Source organism: Diaphorina citri, unplaced genomic scaffold (assembly GCF_000475195.1).
Source record: "Diaphorina citri unplaced genomic scaffold, Diaci psyllid genome assembly version 1.1 scaffold593, whole genome shotgun sequence".
Lineage (NCBI taxonomy): Eukaryota > Metazoa > Arthropoda > Insecta > Hemiptera > Psyllidae > Diaphorina > Diaphorina citri.
In genome coordinates this window covers 111398-136528 of record NW_007378027.1, presented here as the reverse complement: position 1 = coordinate 136528, position 25131 = coordinate 111398, and the positions used below count along the sequence as shown (strand labels likewise).

Sequence of the window (25131 nt, the reverse complement as noted above, 5' to 3'; positions counted from 1 at the left end):
CACTACTATCACGACACGTGAGGGCGGTGTGGCTATTTTTAACGAAATTATCTACAATATTATGGATTATGGGAGAACTTTGAACCACATCTATCTGACCTCTCATGAGCTCACGTGACGTGATAGTGGAGTGTTTCTACCTTTAACCACTACATCACCACCGAGGCAGTTTGACTCGTCGATTCTATATATACTTTACACCGCGCCTGAGACTAGATAACTTAATAGATTGGATAGATAAATACATATGTAATAGATAGATATACCTACATGGTCTAAATTGTAAATATTAGTAATGTTATGGCAAGGTGCAAGCTGTGTACTGTGAAACAGAGGGAAACTCTCCATTATCAATAATTGAGATGGACAAATCGAAACAAGTTAAGCACCATAGTCAGAATTGACCAATCAAATGCCTTGAGACTATGCTTAGCACGAACTTAAGAGCCAGCATTTTGTTCATAAATATGGGTGTTAGTTCCCGACCCCTGCCTTATAGCATACCCCTGGGGAACCTCCTTGAATATTTATTCAACAACAGGTAGGTATCGCACCTGAAAAACCGCTAGAAAATTTTAAGCAATTCAAATTCCAATATATTTGCTACAAAGAACAATATGTATGTTACCAACTACCAACATTGTCCTACTGTTGGTTCGACACCGATCTAACTTACCAATCACATTGATTGTTAACATTTAAACATACAAGTGACATTATTGGTGATGACATTCCTAGGACATTGATGTCTGAAAAACTATGCCATATGGAAGGTAAGTCAATAGAAAGGAAATTAGTACCTACTAGGCTGGTACTACCTATAACAGAACCAATACCACAGGTACTTTCTTCTGTTGTAGAAAACAGAGGTGATATATTGTTGACAGAGTATGGCACACTAGGCAAAAGTGTGAAAGGATAAATTGGACAGCAAATAGATCTGGCTCAGATTCGAAATGAGCACCTCCAGACTGGAAGTCAACTCTCTTGACCACTCGGCCACAAAGACGAGATCAACCTTCGAGTTTGTCATTGTTTGAGAATTTGACCGCAATAATAGGAGAAGCACTAGAAGTCCACTGCTGGGATAAAGGGACTCTTTTAGCCCTATATGAGTATAAATGAGTTCTATTATTACTATTGTTCCCTGGTCCACAGTCAATTGTCCATATTGTGCAGTAAGGTAATTAGTGGCCACACTACTATCACGTCACGTGAGGGCGGTGTGGCTATTTTTAACGAAATTATCTACAATATTATGGGAGAACTTTGAACCACATCTATCTGACCTCTCATGAGCTCACGTGGCGTGATAGTGGAGTGTTTCTACCTTTAACCTCTACACGTACACCACCGAGGCAGTTTGGCAACAAGTCATCTCTGGTGCACAGCAATGTGCACCAGAGATGACTCGTCGATTCTATATATACTTTGCACCGCGCCTGAGACTAGATAACTTAATAGATTGGATAGATAAATATATATGTAGATAGATATACCTACATGGTATAAATTGTAAATATTAATAATGTTATGGCAAGGTGCAAGCTGTGTACTGTGAAACAGAGGGAAACTCTCCATTATCAATAATTGAGACGGACAAATCGGAACAAGTTAAGCACCACAGAGCGTGGAATGTTCCTGGATGGTTGACTGACGGGGCACGCAGCAACGTTACCCGTGGTTGGTATCCGGATGGCTTTTTCCGGTCCCACTCTGGGTGACAGTAATATGAAGAGGCGGGTAGCTTGTCACCGAATGAAGGGAATCCCCCGTCACTAAAATCCTTAGCACTTGTACAGTGAAATAAGGCACGACTCTAAAGAAAGACTAGCCTAGCTGGACCATCAAAATATATCTGAATCCTCAATAACTAATTGAGTGTCCTAGATCAGGAAATAGTCCGGAACTATCTTCTCATTTCGGAAACAATGTACCTTACCGCACAATATGGGCAATTGAGGAGCTGGATGCAAAAAGGGCAATATATGAAAATCATCAAACTGAGATATTTAACTTTAAAGATTTTAATTTTTCATCAAAATCCTTGAAAAGTATGTTTACAAAAAACGCTGTAACTCATCTAAAAAAAAGTTATCACTGCAGTTCAAACGCTGGAAGATAGAGCGCACCACGTTCTCTTCAAAAAACCGTTTTACGCAAAAAGGGCAAAAAATCCATATTTCCCTTTTTGCACCCAGCTCCTCAATTGACTGTGGACCACGGTACCGTATTGACCACAGACCATCGCATAACTAGAGAAGACATCAGACATAGCTATTAGGCGGTGAAGTGTGGAATGTTCTAATTAGGTTGTTGCCAATATCTAATAGAGTGTGCATAGTTCCGATTTTCCCCCTCGTATATATGATTCTTCACACTTTTTCTCTTCTGTCCACCTTGTTTAGCGGTAGACCGGCAAGATGACCAAACGTGGAATATTGTTTCGGTATATCTGTTTAACCCGAAGGCGAAGAATAGAGATAGAGAGTTTTTGCACTGCTAACTTAAGTGACGATAATTGAAACGTAAGACGTAAGTTGACCAAAACTCGATTCTGTACAGGCGCAGAAGGGAATTTTCGTCAAATAATGTTAAAGAGTTCAGTTAAGGGGACGCTAATTTTGATTACAAAATCTCCCTGTTTACTTTCCGTGCTCGTGAGATAGGAATAGTACCTATTACGAGTATTCTTTCTCTCAAATTCTTTGTGATAAAGCAGAGCTTTTTCACAAATCTTGTGGATATCACAGCATTACCAAGGCCCTAATTTGCAATCAAACTCCATATTTCAATGATCTTTTTACACTGGTAACACCGTCACTGGTCGCTACTCGATTAAAGTAGCTACTCAATTGTCCTCAGGAGGCTGAGTGCACCCCTATTCCAAGCACAGAGCCGAAAATTCTAATTTAATTTGGGTTGTTTTGGGCCCCATTAGACCTTCGAGTGCCCTTGTAGGGGTTTTTTACTCAATGAGTTCTACGGCTCGGCTCACTAAACCAAAACTTCTTATTTAATGAATACCTACATTTTACAAATTTGACGAATAAAAAAGTTGTAATTAGAAATTAGAAATTCGAAATAAAATTAAAATTACTAGTAAATGAAGATCAAGATAAATAATCAGTGTTTAATGGTGGTAATTAGTCAGTCCTAATTATTCTACCTACAGGGTGGTACAGATAATTGGTACACGAATAAAAATTCCACATTGCTTACTCTTATATTTCGACTTAAAATTAATGAAGAAAGCTATTGAGAGTAAACGACACATTGTCATCACGCCACGCGAGGTCACTACCTCCCCTCACATGGAAGTGTGTTTATGACGTGAGGGGCGTTAACATTTTTTTAGGTTTACGTTTCCCCTCATGCCATACTAAACCAAGCTCTGGACTTCTGTTTACGATAGAGTCGCCATTTATTTCTCGGTTAATGCGAAGAGCTGTTTTTTTTTTTAATCAGCTGATTATCCCCACTACGAGATTTTTACCCCCACTCTCTAAATTTCGGTTTACGGTTAAGTGTTAAATAAAATGCACCAAATCAGTACTTCCAAGACATCATTGATGAAGTCCTATTTTCGACGACCACCCTTAAAACATACCTAATTTATAAAGTTATACAAAATGAAGAGTAAGAGTTGATAATTAAATAGATAAGATTCTGATGAGATTAAAAAAAAATCTAGTGTTAACATCACCCGACTTTCCTTATCCTATTGGGGTTTGTTCCCATGTTAATAAAAGATATATTTTCATGGCGGTTTTAGCTATGGTTGAGGGGGGGTCTATTCCCAAAACTTTTTCGTATTTCAATATCTTTAACCGTTCAGTCCAAGATCCGAAAGATGCCAAATAGTGGTCAAAATATCGCCAACCCCTGCACCTATCTTAACCAAAAGTTTCGTGTTGCATCCTTGTCACATTTGAGAGCTGCATACCAAATTACCAGTCTCTAGCTCCAGCATACCTGGTCAAAATATCGCCAACCCCTGCACCTATCTTAACCAAAAGTTTCGTGTTGCATCCTTGTCACATTTGAGAGCTGCATACCAAATTTCCAGTCTCTAGCTCCAGCATACCATTTTCAAGATACCTATTTAGTTCACACACAGACCAATCAATGGCTGAAACTTTGTATATTTAGGCTGTATTGACCTCAAAAGATATTTTGGCACTGAAAACTGACCATCGAAAATGTCAGTCGATTAAATTACTTTCCTGATTAGGAATTTAGGATACCAAAAGTACATTACATTGCTCTACTTTTTCGTGGTCAGTGTCGGAGCGAACGCTCTGTAGGCCAAATCAGAGGGGTTTTCCTCTAGATAGATTCTTCGGGAGCTCCAATCAGACGAGGCTGCAGAGGTGCTGTGGGCTGATCCTCCACCACTGTTCTGGGTCAGCTTCTGTGACAGTCAAAATGGGAAAGATTGGTTCAGTTGGTCTCAGGGTACATAATTACTCTAGCCGTGCTATGTTTAGATGAAAGACAAAGACCAAGTTTAAGTAAAAGACTTATCCTGAACGGAGAGGCTGCAGAGGTGCTGTGGGCTGATCCTCCACCACTGTTCTGGGTCAGCTTCTGTGACAGTCAAAATGGGAAAGATTGGTTCAGTTTGTCTCAGAGTACATAATTGTGTTGAATTTATTGGCCAAAATAGAACGTAAAAAAATCTATACAGGTAAGTGAAAAAAAAATCTTTTTTTCTTTTTTAGGAGATTTGATTTAAAGAACTGTAACTGCTAAGGTCTTATTGTCCCAAAAGAAGGAAGACAGGATAGTAGAAAGCTAGCCTTTTCGAGAACGAACCTCACGTGTTAAGGATAAAATCCGCCCCGGGCAGTAATAAACCTAGGTAGCGCTTACAAGGCAGAAGCGCTATCTTTGAAGTTAACTTGGGCTGACTGGAAAAGCTTACTCTAGCCGTGCTAAGTTTAGATGAAAGACAAAGACCAAGTTTAAGTAAAAGATTTATCCTGAACGGATAATGTTCTTTCTCGGAACGGCTGACTTTCTCCTATCCTGTCTTCCTTCTCTCTTCGATTTCGGGACGATGAGACCTTGGACGTTACAGTTCCCTCTATCAAACCTCTTGGGGGAAAGTTAACTTGGGCTGACTGGAAAAGCTTACTCTAGCCGTGCTAAGTTTAGATGAAAGACAAAGACCAAGTTTAAGTAAAAGACTTATCCTGAACGGAAATGTTCTTTCTCGGAACGGCTGACTTTCTCCCATCCTGTCTTCCTTCTCTCTTCGATTTCGGGACGATAAGACCTTAACCGTTACAGTTCCCTCTATCAAACCTCTTGGGGGGGGGGATCTATTTTTACCTTGAGTGCCATAATTCCGGACAGGATCAGCGCGATTTTTCCAATGACGAGGGCTTTCATCGCGATCATGGCCACTTTGCCCATCATCATTTGCATCATCATGCCCCCCATACCCATCGCCATCATTAGCATCATACCGCCCTTATCCTTGTCCTTCTTCTTACGTCCTGGAATCAGAAGATGAAATGGATGAAGATCACATCAAACAAAGAAATAAAAGGAGAAATTAGGTAGCGCACCGCCCCGCCAAGTCAAGAAAGTTTGACCGCGTTACTAGAGATATTATACGCGACAGAGAAAGTGGCCGTTTTCAGGTAGTTGTAGAGGGATATTACATATTCTTCAGAGTTCATTGCAACGTTCAATACATTAATCTGGGCTTTCAATATAGCCATAGCAACGAGTGTCCACACTAAACTTACTCAAACTTCCTACGAAGACTTCATGAACCAACAAACAATACCTACAAATCAAATTAAAAATTCAAGAAACGTTTCCCCAAAAGTAGTCAAATAGTCAAACTTTCTCGCTGAAATTCGGATTTAATCTCACTAGGCGACATTCTAGGAAGCATACATGCAGTGGCTACACAGCTTTCAGATAATTGCCTAGAATACACATTATATCCTTCTGCATAATTAAGCTATTGCTTGTATGCTTGTGACAAACAGTGCTTATCAATTAGACTAGGTTCTTTTACATCTACATTCCCATTAGCATAATCTACATCTCTGCATTCTCCATGCTAGGGGCCCGTGACTTTGATTCTATCTGGCTCTGGCATAGAAAACCATTTCTATCTGGCTTTGACATAGAAAATCATTCTCCTATGATGTCCTAGTCTTGGTAAAATGGCACCTGTGAGTAGTTTTAATGATATGTATAGTTGGAAGAGTGTTCTTGATAGCCCTTATGTGTAATGTGTGTGATTTTGTGAATGTTTGTACACTGTCTATGAGTATGCATGTATGTCTTCGTCCTCTCAATACCTTTCTTCATTAATTTTAAGTCGAAATATAAGAGTAAGCAATGTGGAATTTTTATTCGTGTACCAATTATCTGTACCACCCTGTAGGTAGAATAATTAGGACTGACTAATTACCACCATTAAACACTGATTATTTATCTTGATCTTCATTTACTAGTAATTTTAATTTTATTTCGAATTTCTAATTTCTAATTACAACTTTTTTATTCGTCAAATTTGTAAAATGTAGGTATTCATTAAATAAGAAGTTTTGGTTTAGTGAGCCGAGCCGTAGAACTCATTGAGTAAAAAACCCCTACAAGGGCACTCGAAGGTCTAATGGGGCCCAAAACAACCCAAATTAAATTAGAATTTTCGGCTCTGTGCTTGGAATAGGGGTGCACTCAGCCTCCTGAGGACAATTGAGTAGCTACTTTAATCGAGTAGCGACCAGTGACGGTGTTACCAGTGTAAAAATTGAGTATGTTTTATACAGTAGTTTTCGTATTTGGCTCGTACCTAGTCATTATGTACAACTACAAATTAATTTGATAGTTAGGTGATAGTTCTCCCGGGTGGTTTTGAGTATTCACTTTCGTTTTTGATCCATGACGTGCATCAGTGCGCTTTTGAGTATGTTTTATACAGTAGTTTTCGTATTTGGCTCGTACCTAGTCATTATGTACAACTACAAATTAATTTGATAGTTAGGTGATAATTCTCCTGGGTGATTTTGAGTATTCACTTTCGTTTTTGATCAATGACGTGCATCAGTGCGCTCTTGAGACAACTTTCTTCGTTTTTCAACTGGGTCAGTATGTAAGAGGTACAATTTCTTTTTGGAAAATTCTCTCTCGTTACTCGTTTGTCTCGTTTTTGATCCATGACGTGCATCAGTGCGCTCTTGTGACAACTTTCTTCGTTTTTCAACTGGGTCAGTATGTAAGAGGGACAATTTATTTTTGGAAAATTCTCTCTCGTTACTCGTTTGTCAGGAGGTGAGAGTTTCCAAATGGTAATTTTTGGGTAATATCTAATGGGTGGGAGGAACCTCCTCTTGGGAAGATAACTACCAATAACTTTTAGAAAGATAGCTATGCATTATTTTAGCTGTTCTTAGCCCAAGTCTAGACAATGCCAAAGCCAACGTAACCAAATTTTAAAATCTACTGTCTTCGGTTTGATACTTTAACGTCCGGCCCACAGTCAGTTGTCCATATTGTGCAGTAAGGTAATTAGTAGCTACACTACTATCACGTCACGTGAGGGCGGTGTGGCTATTTTTAACGAAATTATCTACAACATGATGGGACAACTTTGAACCATATCTATCTGACCTCTCATGAGCTCACGTGGCGTGATAGTGGAGTGTTTCTACCTTTAACCACTTGTGACAACTTTCTTCGTTTTTCAACTGGGTCAGTATGTAAGAGGGACAATTTCTTTTTGGAAAATTCTCTCTCGTTACTCGTTTGTCAGGAGGTGAGAGTTTCCAAATGGTAATTTTTTGGTAATATCTAATGGGTGGGAGGAACCTCCTCTTGGGAAGATAACTACCAATAACTTTTAGAAAGATAGCTAGGCATTATTTTAGCTGTTCTTAGCCCAAGTCTAGACAATGCCAAAGCCAACGTAACCAAATTTTAAAATCTTCGATTTGATACTTTAACGTCAGGCGGAAGACTAGAAAATTGTAGGTACCAGAACTATAGGTACATACTACATACCATGGTATTGTACCAATGAGTTGTCCATCAATTGAAGAATTTCAGGTGATATATTATACTGGCCTATAAACAGTGCAGGAGCCATTAGATTCTTTATGCCCGATCTTACCACAGATAGTTTTCAGTTACCAGATTTAAAGAAATACTGGCCTTTGTAAATCAAATGGGTGACACCAAAGAAAACCCTTGACACTGTGGTCAAAATTTTGAACATTTTACGTAGGTACACTGTATTGGAACATGGAACACTTAAAAATGTCCGAAATTATGTACGCGGACTACGCGGGTATTTAAGCTTACAAACCGTTCAGCAGCTTTGGGCTTCTAGGCCTAGAGAATAACTTAACCAAAATTTTGGACATGGGCCTACAAAACCCAAAAAGTACCTACTTGGCCCTTAAAAGGGTAAAAACTAACAACCTAATAACTGATTCAGCACTGATCAAACTTACCAATCACATTGATTGTTAATATTTAAACAAGTGTCATACTGGTGATGACATTCCTAGGACATTGATGTCTAAGAAACTATGCCATAGGGAAGGAAAGTCAATATAGAAAGGAAATTAGTACCTACCAGGCTGGTACTACCTATAACAGAACCAATAGCACAGGTACTTTCTTCTGTTGTAGAAAAAATAGGTGATGTATTGTTGGCTACACCACCGAGGCAGTTTGGCAACAAGTCATCTCTGGTGCACAGCAATGTGCACCAGAGATGACTCGTCGATTCTATATATACTTTACACCGCGCCTGAGACTAGATAACTTAATAGATTGGATAGATAAATGCATATGTAGATAGATATACCTACATGGTATAAATTGTAAATATTAATAATGTTATGGCAAGGTGCGAGCTGTGTACTGTGGAACAGAGGGAAACTCTCCATTATCAATAATTGAGATGTACAAATCGAAACAAGTTAAGAACCAAAGAGCGTGGAATGTTCCTGGATGGTTGACCGACGGGGCACGCAGCAACGTTACGCGTGGTTGGTATCCGGATGGCTTTTTCCGGTCCCACTCTGGGTGACGGTAATGTGAGGAAGCAGGTAGCTTGTCGTTAAATGAAGGGAATCCCCCGTCTTAAAACCCTTAGCACTTGTACAGTGAAATAAGGCACGGCTCTAAAAAAAGACTAGCCTAGCTGGACCATCAAAATATATCTGAATCCTCAATAACTAATCGAGTGTCCTAGATCAGGAAATAGTTCTCATTTCGGAAACAACGTTCCATCTTCTCATTTCCCTATTCTTACAACTACCTATAATGAAGATATTTCCTATCTTCTAAGTCTAATGTCTAGTGAAGCAAGCCACTTATCCACTAGATCTTACCTTCATCATCGACTCCAGCGTTATCATTGTCCAAATTCAGTCTCACACTCCTCGTCTGGAAGAACTGCCACACTTTCTTCCAAATCAACCCGCTGAGCTGCTCACTTTCATCGCCCATACTTCTCTCATCCGGAATCGCGTTGGACGTCTCATCGATGCGGTTGTCAACGTCGCTCACCGGTTTGCTCTTCACCAAGGTGACGTAGCTGTTGAGCTCAATCGTTTTGTTGGATCGGATGAGTTCGTTTAGGTTGAGAAGCAGTTTGGTTTTGAGACAGACGGAGATCTGTTTCAGATTAAGCCACTTGTACATATTGAGGTAGGTTGGTTCTGTTGATATTAAGTAGATGGTCCACAAATTATGAACGCTTGTTTGATTAGACATGGCTCAATCGATTACTTCCCATTCATGGAGGTAATTAAATTCGGATATATTGGATCTCTTTTAATTTGTTCTATGTCTTCTTTTTTTCGAATACATTTGGTTTCATTTCAAATTATATAGATGGTCCTCTTTTAATTGTTCTATTACAGTAGTTTTATTTTGTTTGATAGAGGTTTAACTATTTAAGTCTTATTTTAGTTTTCTAACGTCTTTAGTGACGGGAGTTTTGTACTCCATTATTTGGCGACAAGCTACCCGCCTCCTCACATTAACCTCAACCAGCTTGAGTGGAACCGGGAAAATCAGTAGCACAAAATTACCCAGATGGTCACCCATCCGGGTACCAACCACACTCATAAGAGTATGAAGTATGAACGCACAATCATAATACAATATTCTATTTATCTCCTAACATGCGTATAATCACAGTTTATTAAATATCTACATACATAACAGCATTGCGCAGATAAGGTCCATCTACAAGGGGCCTTACCTTATGGATGGTTCTTTTCTGCTTAATGTTGTCCAATAATATGTATCTAGTCAAATCTAAAATCTAGTCTGATCTATCTGAGGACCTTCACCTCGACACTTCTCGTTATCACTGAATCTTACCTTCATAAAAGAGAAGGAAGACAGGATAGTAGAAAGCTAGCCTTTTCGAGAACGAACCTCACGTGTTAAGGATAAAATCCGCCCCGGGCAGTAATCAAACCTAAGTAGCGCTTACAAGGCAGACGCGCTATCCTTGAAGTTAAATTGGGCTGACTGGAAAAGCTTACTCTAGCCGTGCTAAGTTTAGATGAAAGACAAAGACCAAGTTTAAGTAAAAGACTTATTCTGAACGGAAATGTTCTTTCTCGGAACGGCTGGCTTTCTCCTATCCTGTCTTCCTTCTCTCTTTGATTTCGGGACGATAAGACCTTAGCCGTTACAGTTCCCTCTATCAAACCTCTTGGGGGGGGGGACTATTTTTACCTTGAGTGCCATAATTCCGGACAGGATCAGCGCGATTTTTCCAATGACGAGGGCTTTCATCGCGATCATGGCCACTTTGCCCATCATCATTTGCATCATCATGCCCCCCATACCCATTGCCATCATTAGCATCATACCGCCCTTATCCTTGTCCTTCTTCTTACGTCCTGGAATCAGAAGATGAAATCTAAAACTATGTAGAAGAAAACTTTTATACACTCATGCAGAAAGTGAAAAGAAGAGACATCACACTAAACTTACTCAGACTTCCTACGAAGACTTCATAAACCAACAAACAATACACATCAGATTAAAAATTCAAAAAACGTTTCCCCAAAAGTAGTCAAATACCTAGTCAAACTTTCTCGCTGAAATTCGGATTTAATCTCACTAGGCGACATTCTAGGAAGCATACATGAAATGCTACACAGCTTTCAGATAATTGCCTAGAATTAGAATACACATTTACACTCATGCAGAAAGTGAAAAGAAGAGACATCACACTAAACTTACTCAGACTTCCTACGAAGACTTCATGAACCAACAAACAATACCTACAAATCAAATTAAAAATTCAAGAAACGTTTCCCCAAAAGTAGTCAAATAGTCAAACTTTCTCGCTGAAATTCGGATTTAATCTCACTAGGCGACATTCTAGGAAGCATACATGCAGTGGCTACACAGCTTTCAGATAATTGCCTGTTTGTTTTTTTTTGTTTTTTTTTTTTTTTTTTTTTTTTCACGAACTGTTCTCATAAATGGAAGTGGGTTGAAAGTGCCTCATCAGTTTTTGGGGCCCGTAAGCGCCCCATTTCCATGCAAGTTCCACAATGTAACGAAAACATCCACATGGACAAACAGGCGGTTGTTAACATTAGAATTCATTTTCTGAGCTTTGCTTGTAAATCGCCACAATTCTTCGTCACAAAAGAAATGGAAAATAAATTTGTAGGCCACATATTAGAATTGATTTTCTACTACCTATCTACTCACACTATCTACGATTATAGAATATAGGTATTATGGCAGACACGGTGGGCTTATCACAGATTATATTATTGTACACTATTTTATTATTATAGATTTAGTTTTAGTTTTAACATTGTACCACATACAATTGTATATTTGTACAAAATAAAATTGAATTGAATTGAATTGAAATTGAAAAGTTATACCATTTTCCAGTAGTACAGGAAAAACCACTTTCGGGATCATAAAACTCAACTGATTGGCAATAAGGAGTACGATTTCTGTACTACTGGAAAATGGTACGACTTTTTTGAAATTTTCTTTCACCAAACGATGTAAACCGCTGTTTTGCATATTGCCTGGAGGTCAGTCAGCTAATTTTCGTATTCCTTATTGCCAATCAGTTGAGTTTTATGATCCCGAAAGTGGTTTTTCCTGTACTACTGGAAAATGGTTCGACTTTTACGAAATTTTCTTTCGCCAAACGATGTAAACCGCCGTTTTGCATATTGCCAGGTCAGTCAGCTAATTTTCGCACTCCTTATGGCCAATCAGTTGAATTTTGTGTAATCAGTTTTTTAGGTATACCCGATTTTCCTTGCGGACTTCTAGAGGTCAATTCGGAGGTTTTCGCCACTCCTGGTTTAGGCTTCGACTCCCCCCTAACACGATAATAAATTTCCTCTACCAGTTTTCATGGTCAGAGAAACCTGTATCGACTCACTAAAACCAAAGTGAGTACACTAAAGTACGTACGAGCTTTACTTTAGGGAAGTATTGAAACAAATAAAGTATCTAAGTAATTACTCACGCAGTACTTATCGTGAGATGAGAAGTACAACTTCCGTCGGGCACCTGAGATATGTCGCAAACTCATCACACGGTATCCTACTGGCCTGGGAGACAGGAGGTCTGGGTTCGATTCCGGCACTAAGATTGATTTCACTTTATATTTTGGGCTTGTCAAAGGTGTTGTTCCTCAATTAGTTAGTAGTTACACCTCGATAAATTTCATTACATGACCTGAACTCGAACCACCAACATCCTGCCAAAATATCTTTTGAGGTCAATACAGCCTAAATACAAAGTTTCAGCCATTGATTGGTCTGTGTGTGAACTAAATATCTTGAGAATCGTATGCTGGAGCTCGAGACTGGAAATTTGGTATGCAGCTCTCAAATTTGACAAGGATGCAACAAGAAACTTTTGGTTAAGATAGGTGCAGGGGTTGGCGATATTTTGACCACTATTTGGCATATTTCGGATATTGGACTGAACGGTTAAAGATAGATGCCCTCACTATCCACAGGTATTTAATAGAATCCCTTTTTACTTTCGTTACCCTGATGAAATTTTCGATGGTCAGTTTTCAGTTATATATGGGTGCAATAGTCCTACATACTGGACTCCGCACATTATAGGAATTTCATCAGAAAAGATCCCCATTTCACTGTAATGTACTTTTGGTATCCTAATCAGGAAAGTAATGTAATCGACTGACATTTTCGATGGTCAGTTTTCAGTGCCAAAATATCTTTTGAGGTCAATACAGCCTAAATACAAAGTTTCAGCCATTGATTGGTCTGTGTGTGAACTAAATATCTTGAGAAAAGTATGCTGGAGCTAGAGACTGGAAATTTGGTACGCAGCTCTCAAATGTGACAAGGATGCAACACGAAACTTTTGGTTAAGATAGGTGCAGGGGTTGGCGATATTTTGACCATCATTTAATAGAATCCCTTTTTACTTTCGTTACCCTGATGAAATTTTCGATGGTCAGTTTTCAGTTATATGGGTGCAATAGTCCTACATATGTAGGTACTGGACTCCGATCCGGATGGCTTTTTCCGGTCCCACTCTGGGTGACGGTAATGTGAGGAAGCAGGTAGCTTGTCGTTAAATGAAGGGAATCCCCCGTCACTAAAATCCTTAGCACTTGTACAGTAAAATAAGGCACGACTCTAAAAAAAGACTAGCCTAGCTGGACCATCAAAATATATCCGAATCCTCATTAACTAGTCGAGTGTCCTAGATCAGGAAATAGTCCGAAACTATCTTCTCATTTCCCTATTCTTACAACTACCTATAATGAAGATATGTATTTCCTATCTGCTAAGTCTAATGTCTAGTGAAGCAAGCCACTTGTACATATTGAGGTAGGTTGGTTCTGTTGATATTAAGTAGATTGGTCCACAAATTATAAACGCTTGTTTGATTAGACATGACTCAATCGATTACTTCCCATTCATGGAGGTAATTAAATTCGGATATATTGGATCTCTTTTAATTTGTTCTACGTCTTCTTGTTTTCGAGTACATTTGGTTTCATTTCAAATTAGATGGTCCTTTTATAATTGTTCTATTAAAGTCTTATTTTGATTTCTTTGGTTTAATTGTAGAACTCTTGTGACAACTTTCTTCGTTTTTCAACTGGGTCAGTATGTAAGAGGGACAATTTCTTTTTGGAAAATTCTCTCTCGTTACTCGTTTGTTAGGAGGTGAGGGTTTCCAAATGGTAATTTTTGGGTAATATCTAATGGGTGGGAGGAACCTCCTCTTGGGAAGATAACTACCAATAACTTTTAGAAAGATAGCTAGGCATTATTTTAGCTCTTCTTAGCCCAAGTCTAGACGATGCCAAAGCCAACGTAACCAAATTTTAAAATCTACTGTCTTAGGTTTGATACTTTAACGTCCGGAGGAAGACTAGAAAATAATCTAAAATCTAGTCAAATCTAAAATCTAGTCTGATCTATCTGAGGACCTTCACCTCGACACTTCTCGTTATTACTGAATCTTACCTTCATAATAATTATCGTCCACTAGATCTTACCTTCATCGTCGACTCCAGCGTTATCATTGTCCAAATTCAGTCTCACACTCCTCGTCTGGAAGAACTGCCACACCTTCTTCCAAATCAACCCGCTGAGCTGCTCACTCTCATCGCCTAAAGGTAGGTTTAGACGAAGCGAGTCTACTCGCGCACCAAAACTCGTTTCCTCCTCGCACATCAAAACTCATCCTCGCGTCACTGTTTACACGAAACGCGTTTCCTCGCTTAAAAGGGTGAGCCAGGCAGTTCGTAGGCAAGGGAACTCGCCCGGCAATATATCACACGAGTTTCAGATTGTTGAAGCTGGTAAAGCACTCGTTTTTCAGAAGAAGGTCGGAGAGGAGGCTGGTTTGGGTTTTGGGAGGCGGTAGAGGAGAGGGGATGTCGAAGGAGGGGTCGACGGTGGAGGTGGAGGAGAAGTGGAGACAGGAGAGAACGGCTAGCGCTAGAGAGAGGGTGTACATTTTGGATGAGGTTGGAAACGGGCGAGGGGAATCTGAAACCGAAAAATAGGTGGAGTATAACAAAGTTTTGTTAAATATTTGGGTGCAATAGTCCTACATACTGGACACGGGAATTTTGTCAGAAAAGACCGCCATTTCAATGTAATGTTTGACATTATGGCAAAGTAACCGAACAAAATATAATCAAAGAAGAGTAAGCTTTAACGTTTCAGATTGTTGAAGCTGGTAAAGCACTCGTTTTTCAGAAGAAGGTCGGAGAGGAGGCTGGTTTGGGTTTTGGGAGGCGGTAGAGGGGAGGGGATGTCGAAGGAGGGGTCGACGGTGGAGGTGGAGGAGAAGTGGAGACAGGAGAGAATGGCTAGCGCTAGAGAAAGGGTGTACATTTTGGATGAGGTTGGAAACGGGCGAGGGGAATCTGAAACCAAAAATTAGAAAGATATTGGATAATACAAAGTTTTGTTGGACATTTTGGCGAATCGACAAAACGAAACATAAAGCTTAAACTTTAACATGACTATTTTATTTAATGTTTAAGTATAGAATTTGTCTGTCTGTTTCATTCTCTAACGGTTTGTCTAATATTGATGACGATGCGCGATGGTTAGAACTACTATGCTTAGCCTTTGGAATATCAAACAACATGATATAAGAGTATGAACGCACAATCATAATGCATAATGCAATATTCTATTATTTATCTCCTAACATGCGTATAATCACAGTTTATTAAATATCTACATACATAACAGCATCATCTACAAGGGGCCTTGTCTTATGGATGGTTCTTTTCTGCTTAATGCTGTTCAATAATAGGGTAAGTGTACCATTTATTCGCCCACCTAAAAAACGTACCATTTATTGGCCCACCTGCTCACATTTATTTTTTTTTTTATAACTACACTTTTGAAATCACTGGTTTATAGCAGTCTTTAAGCCCTTTCTTTTGATGAAATTGGATCTTGAAAAAGTTCGTTCAGCTCAGACTTATGTGGCGTATGGTACAGGTGGGCCAATAAATGGTACGTTTTTTAGGTGGGCGAATAAATGGTACACTTACCCTATGTGCATGTTTACCTACCTAGGTTTCTTATTTATCAGAATCTTTTATAAAGTGATTTTCCCTTTACCCGAAACAAGGCCTTGCTTTGGAAGTCTAAAATTCTACTCTACATCAGTCGACTCAAGTCCACTGAAGTCGATTGACATTGACTTTAACCCGTATAAAGTAAGGATCAAAGGATCTTGGTTTTAAAACAAAAACTTATAGTGTGAACCTTTTTCAGCAATGACTTTCAACGATAGTTTGGGCGCTACTTTAGATCTCACTTCTTTCCGGCATTGGTTTTAGAATCTTTAGTTTAAAGTCAAGCCCAACAAGGTAATAAAGCCTACTTTGAGGTAACTCAGTGATAGTAAACTGAAAAATACCAATAGTTCAGAAGTGGCTTCTGAAAGTTTCTACCTGAGTACTTGATCTGCTTGAGTGGGCAATTAAAATTTAGCACTATTAACAGGTACCTATAACTTATAGGTAATCAGATACAAGATCTCTAAAAATCTAGATCCACACTTTGTTGAAAAAGTTGATGCTATTCTAGCCATACAGATAACTGAAGAACTCGCTCAGAAAAAAGACCCCCATGAGGCCCTTGAAGATCCGATCTGGCCCAAGTTCTAATTTCCAAAAACATGGAAATACCTAGGTAGGTAGGTGACTTCGCTCTTTTGCTCTAAATTAAAAAATAATAATAAAACGAGCATCTTTTACACTTCGAAAATCGTGCAAACTTTGAGCTCAAAAATTGCACAATTATTCCAAAACTGCACTTGTAGCTAACATTTTCAATCTAGCAAATATCAAAAATCAACTTACTCTGAAACTCAAGCAACTTCCAAAAGAAAAAACACTCGCGAAAAAAAAGGCACTCAAAGTCACCGCATATTCACAATGGCTTTAGAATCCTTGATTTAAAGTCCAGCCCAACAAGATAATAAAGCCCGTCTTGAGATAATAAAGTCCGCCTAAATGTGACTCACTGATAGTAAACTGAAAGATACCAATAGTTCAGAAGTGGCTTCTGAAAGTTTCTACCTGAGTACTTGATCTGCTTAAGTGGGTAATTAAAATGTAGCACTATTAACAAGAATCTACGAGGCTAACCAGATGTAATATCTCTAAAGATCTAGGTAGATCCTCTTTTTAGATATGAAAAGCGGATGCTATTCAGAGGAAGAAATCACTCAGAAAAAGGACCCCATGAGGCCCTTGAAAATCCGATTTGGAACAAGTTCTAATTTCCAAAAACCTAAAAATACACCTAGGTAATTTCGCTTTAACACTATGAAAATGACGAAAAAGTCTAGAAAACTTTGAAAGAATTATCTACTCAAAAGTTGTACAACTATTCCAAAACTGCACTCTTGTAGGTAACTTATTAAATCTAGCAAATATCAAAAATTAACTTACTCTGAAACTCAAGCAACTTCCAAAAGAAAAGAACACTCGCGAAAAAAAAAGGCACTCAAAGTCACCGCATATTTCGACAAAAAAAGAGCGAACTTAAAATTCCACCATAAAAATCAAGTAAAAACTTGGATAAAAATCAAGTACCGAAAAAAATTTGCCGGTTCCGGAGTTCCGTGTTGGTTCAAGATCAAGTTGGGAATGAGCAAGAATCGCTTACTCAAGATGTCTTCAGGAAGAATGTGAGATACCTACCAAAGATAGCAAATATGACTGTGTAAACTTGAATGAAATAAATGATGATGAGAATGGTATAGGTAATATAGGAGACGTAATAATATAGGAGACGAGATAGAAGGGAAATGAAGATGGCGAAGAGATTGTATGTAGAAATGTAGATAATAGAGCGAACTTAAAATTCCACCATAAAAATCAAGTAAAAACTTGGATAAAAATCAAGTACCGAAAAAAATTTGCCGGTTCCGGAGTTCCGTGTTGGTTCAAGATCAAGTTGGGAATGAGCAAGAATCGCTTACTCAAGATGTCTTCAGGAAGAATGTGAGATACCAAAGATAGCAAATATGACTGTGTAAACTTGAATGAAATAAATGATGATGAGAATGGTATAGGTAATATAGGAGACGTAATAATATAGGAGACGAGATAGAAGGGAAATGATGGTTCCGGAGTTCCGTGTTGGTTCAAGATCAAGTTGGGAATGAGCAAGAATCGCTTACTCAAGATGTCTTCAGGAAGAATGTGAGATATCAAAGATAGCAAATATGACTGTGTAAACTTGAATGAAATAAATGATGATGAGAATGGTATAGGTAATATAGGAGACGTAATAATATAGGAGACGAGATAGAAGGGAAATGATGATGGCGAAGAGATTGTATGTAGAAATGTAGATAACTTTTTAGTCCGTCCTTCCTTTATTATTACAATAGTAATAAAAAGGTATAAGGGACGGACTATTCGCTGCGGTGTCGTCTGTGTGTCTGCTCCCATAGAAGGACTTATCCAAACCTGGTCGACCTGGTATCAAATTAAAGGTCTTTTTACGAGGGATAGTGACACATCCACCAATAGTAGTGGAGATGACGGAACACCAATGCTCAAAATTAAAAAAAAAAAGACTGCCAGCCTAATTAGCTTGGAGGATAGCGCGTCTGCCTTGAGAGCGTTCTCCTCCACAGATAAGGTTCGTTCTTGGAACGGCTGGCTTTCTCTTATCCTGTCCTTCTCCTATTTCGGTGGCGATAAGATCTTAGCTGTTACAGTTCCCTCTATCCGACCTCTTCTTTTTCTCCCCCTTTTTGTAACAAAAAACCTAGGTAATTGAAGCCAAGCGTCAAATTAATTTTAAAATTGCAAAACAAGACGGACTGCGAAAAATATTAAACATTGAATTCATTAGAAAATCACACCTGACCATGTCCTTCTCCTATTTCGGTGGCGATAAGATCTTAGCTGTTACAGTTCCCTCTATCCAACCTCTTCTTTTTCTCCCCCTTTTTGTAACAAAAAACCTAGGTAATTGAAGCCAAGCGTCAAATTAATTTTAAAATTGCAAAACAAGACGGACTGCGAAAAATATTAAACATTGAATTCATTAGAAAATCACACCTGACCATCTGTTCAGAATTTTAGACGGTGCGTTGCCCACACTAAGGTTTTAAATCATAATGGAGATTTTTAAGGATGGAAACATTGAGTTCAGAACAACCCATTCGAAACCAGAAGATTAACCCTTTAAGATGTGTTGTATATTGTGCAACCAAATTGAAAAGATTTGGGCCAATGCAATGTATCCGGATGGGTAACCAATTAACCATCTGGCTTCTCCCGGCCCCACTCAAGCTGGATGAGGTTAATGTAGGCGGCTAGACGGATAGAGGACCTCTACCAAAATCTCTTTGAATGAGGATACCAGCCTGAAATTTATTCCCTTTGCTAACGAAATAACAAAGGTTGTGTGCGAAAGGGCATCCACTCTTAAAAATTTTGTAGCCAAAACGAAATATCAGCCCAAAGCAATCACCTGATTACATTGAGTTCAGAACAACCCATTCGAAACCAGAAGATTAACCCTTTAAGATGTGTTGTATATTGTGCAACCAAATTGAAAAGATTTGAGCCAATGCAATGTGCCCGCATGGGTAACCATCTGGACAACAACTACTGGCTTTTCCCGGCCCCACTCAAGCTGGATGAGGTTAATGTACTCGTAAGTAGGCGGCTAGACGGATAGAGGACCTCTACCAAAATCCCTTTGAACAATGAGGATACCAGCCTGAAATTTATTCCCTTTGCTAACGAAATAGCAAAGGATGTGTGCGAAAGGGCATCCACTTTTGAAAATTTTGTAGCCAAAACCAAATATCAGCCCAAAGCAATCACCTGATAGAGAGGCTGACGAAAAACGCCGACCCCGTCTGAACACAGGAAAAGGTGAAGAAGAAGTTAAACCTCTACCAAAGTTGAAAGTAAAATGGATAGCTCGCAAGAATGAACACTCGGGCAACCGAAGGGTTAAATCTTGCCAAATAAACGAAAAGAGATTTTTCCTATATCTTTCAAGTACAAATTAGATGGTATCTTCTCTAATCCCCAATTTTTTCATACACTGTTCCTACTTTATCGTAATTAGGTTTTAATTTAAAAAAAAAAAAAAAAAAAAAAAAAAAACGGTGCTCCGTTCAGTTAACATACAGAGAGGCAGTCTGATCTCCTTGTTCCTGACCCGTATCCAGGATTTTATTGAGGGGGAGCCCAAGAGTCCAAAGGAGGAGGTGGGTGGATGATTCAAATTTTCGGAATCCGGCCGCAGAATGAAAGCCTGAGTCAAAGAAATTGAGGAGCTGGGTGCAAAAAGGGCAATAAATGAAAAGCATCAAACCGAGATATTTGTGTGTAATGTGTGTGATTTTGTGAATGTTTGTACACTGTCTATGAGTATGCATGTATGTCTTCGTCTTTGATTCGTTTGAGTATGTTTTATACAGTAGTTTTCGTATTTGGCTCGTACCTAGTCATTATGTACAACTACAAATTTATTTGATAGTTAGGTGATAGAACGCACCACGTTCTATTCAAAAAACCGTTTTACGCAAAAAGGGCAAAAAATCCATATTTCCCTTTTTGCACCCAGCTCCTCAATTTACAATCAGACATTGAAGAAGTTCCATTGTTCAATCGGAAGTTAATCCAATCCAACCAAGCTTAATAGCCATCGATGTACGAATAAGTAGGTAGGTACTTACTTTAATATCAAAACAAAACTCGAGGTTCCTTCAGTTCCTTACTTAGATTTACAATCAGACATTGAAGAAGTTCCATTGTTCAATCGGAAGTTAATCCAATCCAACCAAGCTTAATAGCCATCGATGTACGAATAGGTAAGTACTTACTTTAATATCAAAACAAAACTCGAGGTTCCTTCAGTTCCTTACTTAAAGAACACTTTCCCTGGTCAAATACTTACTTGAAATCACTTTCGTACTTTCGCTTTTATCACGATCTTATTTAAGTATTAAAGAATTAAGGTAGGTATTTATTTAATATTACCGATTTTATGACCAATAAAAATCTCTGGCGTTAGGTACATTATTTCGTTGACGAATTGACGATTACAATCTCGGAAGCGAAGTTTTTATTGTCAAACAAAATTATTTGATGAATTTTGTTCTGGAAGTACTCGTGACTGCAGCAGCAGGCTCGTAACTTGCAACTTGCAGTCTTCAAGCGATTCACCACAGGATCTGATTAAGGTAAATACCTAGTTAGTAGGTACCAAGTGTTGTGTCTACTGTTTTACAATGGTGCAACCATGGGGGGGGGAAGCAAAGGCCAGAAGGAAAATAAACGGAGAATAGGCATTTGTTGTACCTAATAAGTAGGTATATTGAATGTAATGAGATAATAGTTTGTTTGTTTGTTTTTTTTTTTTTTTTTTTTTTTTAAAAAAAGGTTTGACAGAGGGAACTGTAACTGCTATGGTCTTATCGTCCCGAAATCGAAGAGAGAAGGGAAGACAGGAATAGGAGAAAGCCCAGCCGTTCCGAGAACGAACATTATCCCATCGGGATAAAAATATATAAAATCCGCCCCGGGCGGGAATCGAACCCGCGGCCTATATTGACACAGCCAATCGAGCAATTATCATTGTTCATGATTTCCTAACTACCTACCTAAAGTATTTTAAAAGCAAAAGGAAAATCTTTTAGTGTGAACATCACACAACTTTACACATCTGAAAAACTTTGGTCACATAAAATGGCCATCCATGTTAGTATCCAAACTCAGCAGGACGAGAATCTGCGCCCTTAACCACTCAGGTACCGCGGTGGACTGCATACGTCGAAACCCGAATATAACGAGGTTCTCTGCCACCAACTCTTTTGCCGCTGCTCAGGTCCTCTTCCGCCCAACTCTTTTGCCGCTGCTCAAATACTCTGCCACCAAATTTCTTGCCGCTGATCAAATACTCTGCCACCAACTCTTTTGCCGCTGCTCAAGTCCTCTGCCGTCAACTCTCTTGCCGCAGTTCAGGTCCTCTTCCACGCAACCCGTTTGCCGCTCCGAGCCGTATCTGCGTCCTTCTTGAACCCCGGCGTGTGGATAATCAGCTCCGGTTCCGGATTGTAGGTCCCGTCCGACCCTGGTTTCCGATAACCATAGTCATTACTGGCCACTACAGGCGTGGCTATACCAAATAGGGAGCCTCCACCTAGGATGGAGTCTTCGTAGGCGTGGCCTTGGTAACCGGCCCCGCCCGAGTTGTGGAACCCGCCCACGTGGGATTGGTGATGATGAGAGGCTTTGATACCGTGGGACAGAACCTGGGGAAATTAAAATGGGAATTTAGCTAAAATACATAGTAGCGGTTATTAATGTCAGCAATGGCGAAACATGTCTGATGTAGGTGTAAAACTCCCCCTAACTGTGAAGAGTGAAAATTACTTGTGTTCTTCTTTTAAAGATGAATCTTCACAAAGTCACGTCAGAAATGGTCAGAATCTACCAGTTATCATTGTTATCAAAGTCTTTCAAGAGCGAGGTTCCATGCCAGTAACGAACCATTTTTGGGATCGAAACTCCGAAGAAAAGTCTGGTTTTCAACGCCAAAAATTTTCGACCCAGTTTTGATCTTTGTTCTCGGAACGGCTGGCTTTCTCCTATCCTGTCTTCCTTCTCTTTTCCATTTCGGGACGATGAGACGCAGTTACAGTTGCAATGTCAGTAAAAATGACCAATTTATTGAGTCTCTCAAAACATTGAAAACGATACATATAACATATCAATTTTATCGATAGTCAAACTAATAATAAAATTGATTTAGTCCATCCCAACTCCTGATAGTCCTGATCCACTGTGCCTGTAGTGCAATAGTCCTAAACAAAAATGGACTCTGCACACACAAGGCATCAAGAAGAGACTACCTTAACATAATAATGTACCTTTGCAATGGAGCTAAATCCGACAAAGCTGGTCACCAGAAGGGCCAGCTTACTCAGAATCATGGCTTTCTTCGTGATGATGAAGATGATGGCAAATATAATAGGAATAATGCTGATGAGAGAAATCTTCAGCCCCAGAAGATGAGGCAGGACATTGCGTTTGATTAGAAGGCGACCTGAGGAAAAGTAAACATGTAGAGGTAATGGAAAGTAATAAGTGAACCCTCTTAGGTCTATAGAGGTAATGAAAAGTAATGAATTGGACATGACTGTATTCGTCAAATACGCCTGGTATTTTGATTTGATTAGTCAATGTGCTGGACATTTTTCATTATTGGTTCTTGCACAATGCACATTTCACACTAACGCACATTGCATAGGTCAGTTGAGTTTACAGGCGGTGGTTTGTGATACCAGTAAAGGAGAAAAGAGAACTTGATTACCAGAAACGCCTAGTATTTCTTTAAGTTATGCAATGGGTCTGTATTTTCAAATATCGGAAATTTAGGCTCGAAGTGCCCTCCAAAGTGGCCTCTTTGGGCTTAAATTTGGTCTTGGCTACAAAAATTTCATGAGTGGATACCCTTTGCACTCAGCCGTAGCTATTTCTTTAGCAAGGGATTCCTCATTATAAGTTAAAGGAAAGTAAAAAGCGTGTTCGCCTTTGAACTCCTTTTCTCAAAAACAACCAGATCGATGTGCTCAGTTGTTACCATACTCACCAGTGCTCAGCTGTCGTTCATCCAACATATTCCTGTTATCCAGCTGAAACTCAATCACACCTTTGCCCTGGTAAGACGGGTTGACCACGATAAACAGGCCTGGATAGATCGCCTGTAAGTGATAGCGAATGGTTCGCCTTTGCAGAAACGTGGACATGGCTTCCAGCCCTGTCCTGAAATTTTTCTTTCTGGTAAGATATGTAAGTACCATCAGTGTTATAGTGTTTGGTGCTGGTATAATACATAGTTATATGATTGTAGATACTTAGGTACGTTGTTATCTAGTAGTACTTATAGGTATAGTTTTTGGTATCTTCTTTCTCGTCTTTTTTAGCTCTATGGTTGTTGCTCATCTTCTTCAAGTCAGTGACCATAGCGTTAAGTATGGTTATGTTACCGGTCTCGTAAGAGGTTATTGATCTTGATGAAGGTTACAGTCTTGTGTAGGTCAGTCAGTCAGTAATCGCTTAAGTCTTCTTCTTTCTCGTCTTCCTCAGGTCTCTATGTTATTATGTTACTTTTCCTGATCCCTTATGTGCCGCGTCCATTTTAGTTTAGGACTATGGCACTACAAGGTCCTTTACTTTCCTTTTTTTTTTTTTTTTTTTTTTTTTTTTTTTTTAGATGTTTGATAGAGGGAAGTGTGACTGCTGACGACTTATCCCGAAGGCAAAGACAGAAGGAGGGCAGGTTAAGAGAAAGTCAGCCGTTCTGAGAGCGAACCCTTATCTATTAAGGACGAAGTTCGCCCCGGGCGGGAATCCAACCCTCGACCTAGCGCTTACAAGGAAGGCGCCCTACACCCTCCAAGCTAACTTATAAGCTGGCTAGTTCCATGTCTCATATTCGTATGAGTATACATTTATGTTGTTGCTATGTTATCAAAGTAGTCACGCCAGCCTAGTTAGCTTTGTTGGTAGCGCGTCTGCCTTGTAAGCACTAGGCCGCCGGCATAAATTAAGTTAAGGTTCAGCCAGCCTAGCTAGCTTAGTTGGTAGTGCGTCTGCCTTGTAAGCGCTAGGCCACTGGGCTCGATTCCCGCCCGGGGCGGATTTTATTCTGATGGGATAATGTTCGTTCTCGGAACGTCTGGCTTTCTCCTATCCTGTCTTCCTTGTCTCTTCGATTTCGGGACGATAAGACCATAGCAGTTACAGTTCCCTCTGTCAAACCTCTTTAAAAAAAAGTAGTCACACTACAGCTCAGTATTTACCTACCATCCATCTCAACGCAAGGTCACATCTGAATTCAAACGTATACTCTTATAATCAACAGTATTAACACCCTTCTTAATAACTTTATTAAGCTTGAACCATCTTCACGAATGAGTTTATGACCCATAACCTTAACAGTTACTTTATTCAGCTTAAACATAGTTTTCAACTAATGCTTCATCTAGGTCTATATTGACGGGATTGGTGTCATCTTTCACCATTAGACTTACTTTCTCATGGACACTCGTTGCTGTGTTGAAAGCCCAGAA

General features: G+C 39.3%; 2 protein-coding genes across 2 annotated transcripts; both read right to left on the bottom strand.

The window, feature by feature from the left end:
* Positions 1–4267: 4267 nt before the first annotated feature.
* On the bottom strand, positions 4268–15383 carry LOC103510392. The gene is made up of 5 exons (XM_026824445.1): positions 15206–15383; positions 14830–15032; positions 9372–9666; positions 5338–5504; positions 4268–4414 (listed from the first exon to the last, which is right to left on the bottom strand). The coding sequence occupies exons 1-5, from the start codon at positions 15381–15383 to the stop codon at positions 4268–4270; spliced, it is 990 nt and encodes a 329-aa protein (XP_026680246.1).
* Positions 15384–21965: 6582 nt separating this feature from the next.
* LOC113467931 lies at positions 21966–23015 on the bottom strand. The gene is made up of 2 exons (XM_026824442.1): positions 22927–23015; positions 21966–22308 (listed from the first exon to the last, which is right to left on the bottom strand). The coding sequence occupies exons 1-2, from the start codon at positions 22987–22989 to the stop codon at positions 22015–22017; spliced, it is 357 nt and encodes a 118-aa protein (XP_026680243.1). The 5' UTR covers positions 22990–23015; the 3' UTR covers positions 21966–22014.
* Positions 23016–25131: the final 2116 nt, after the last annotated feature.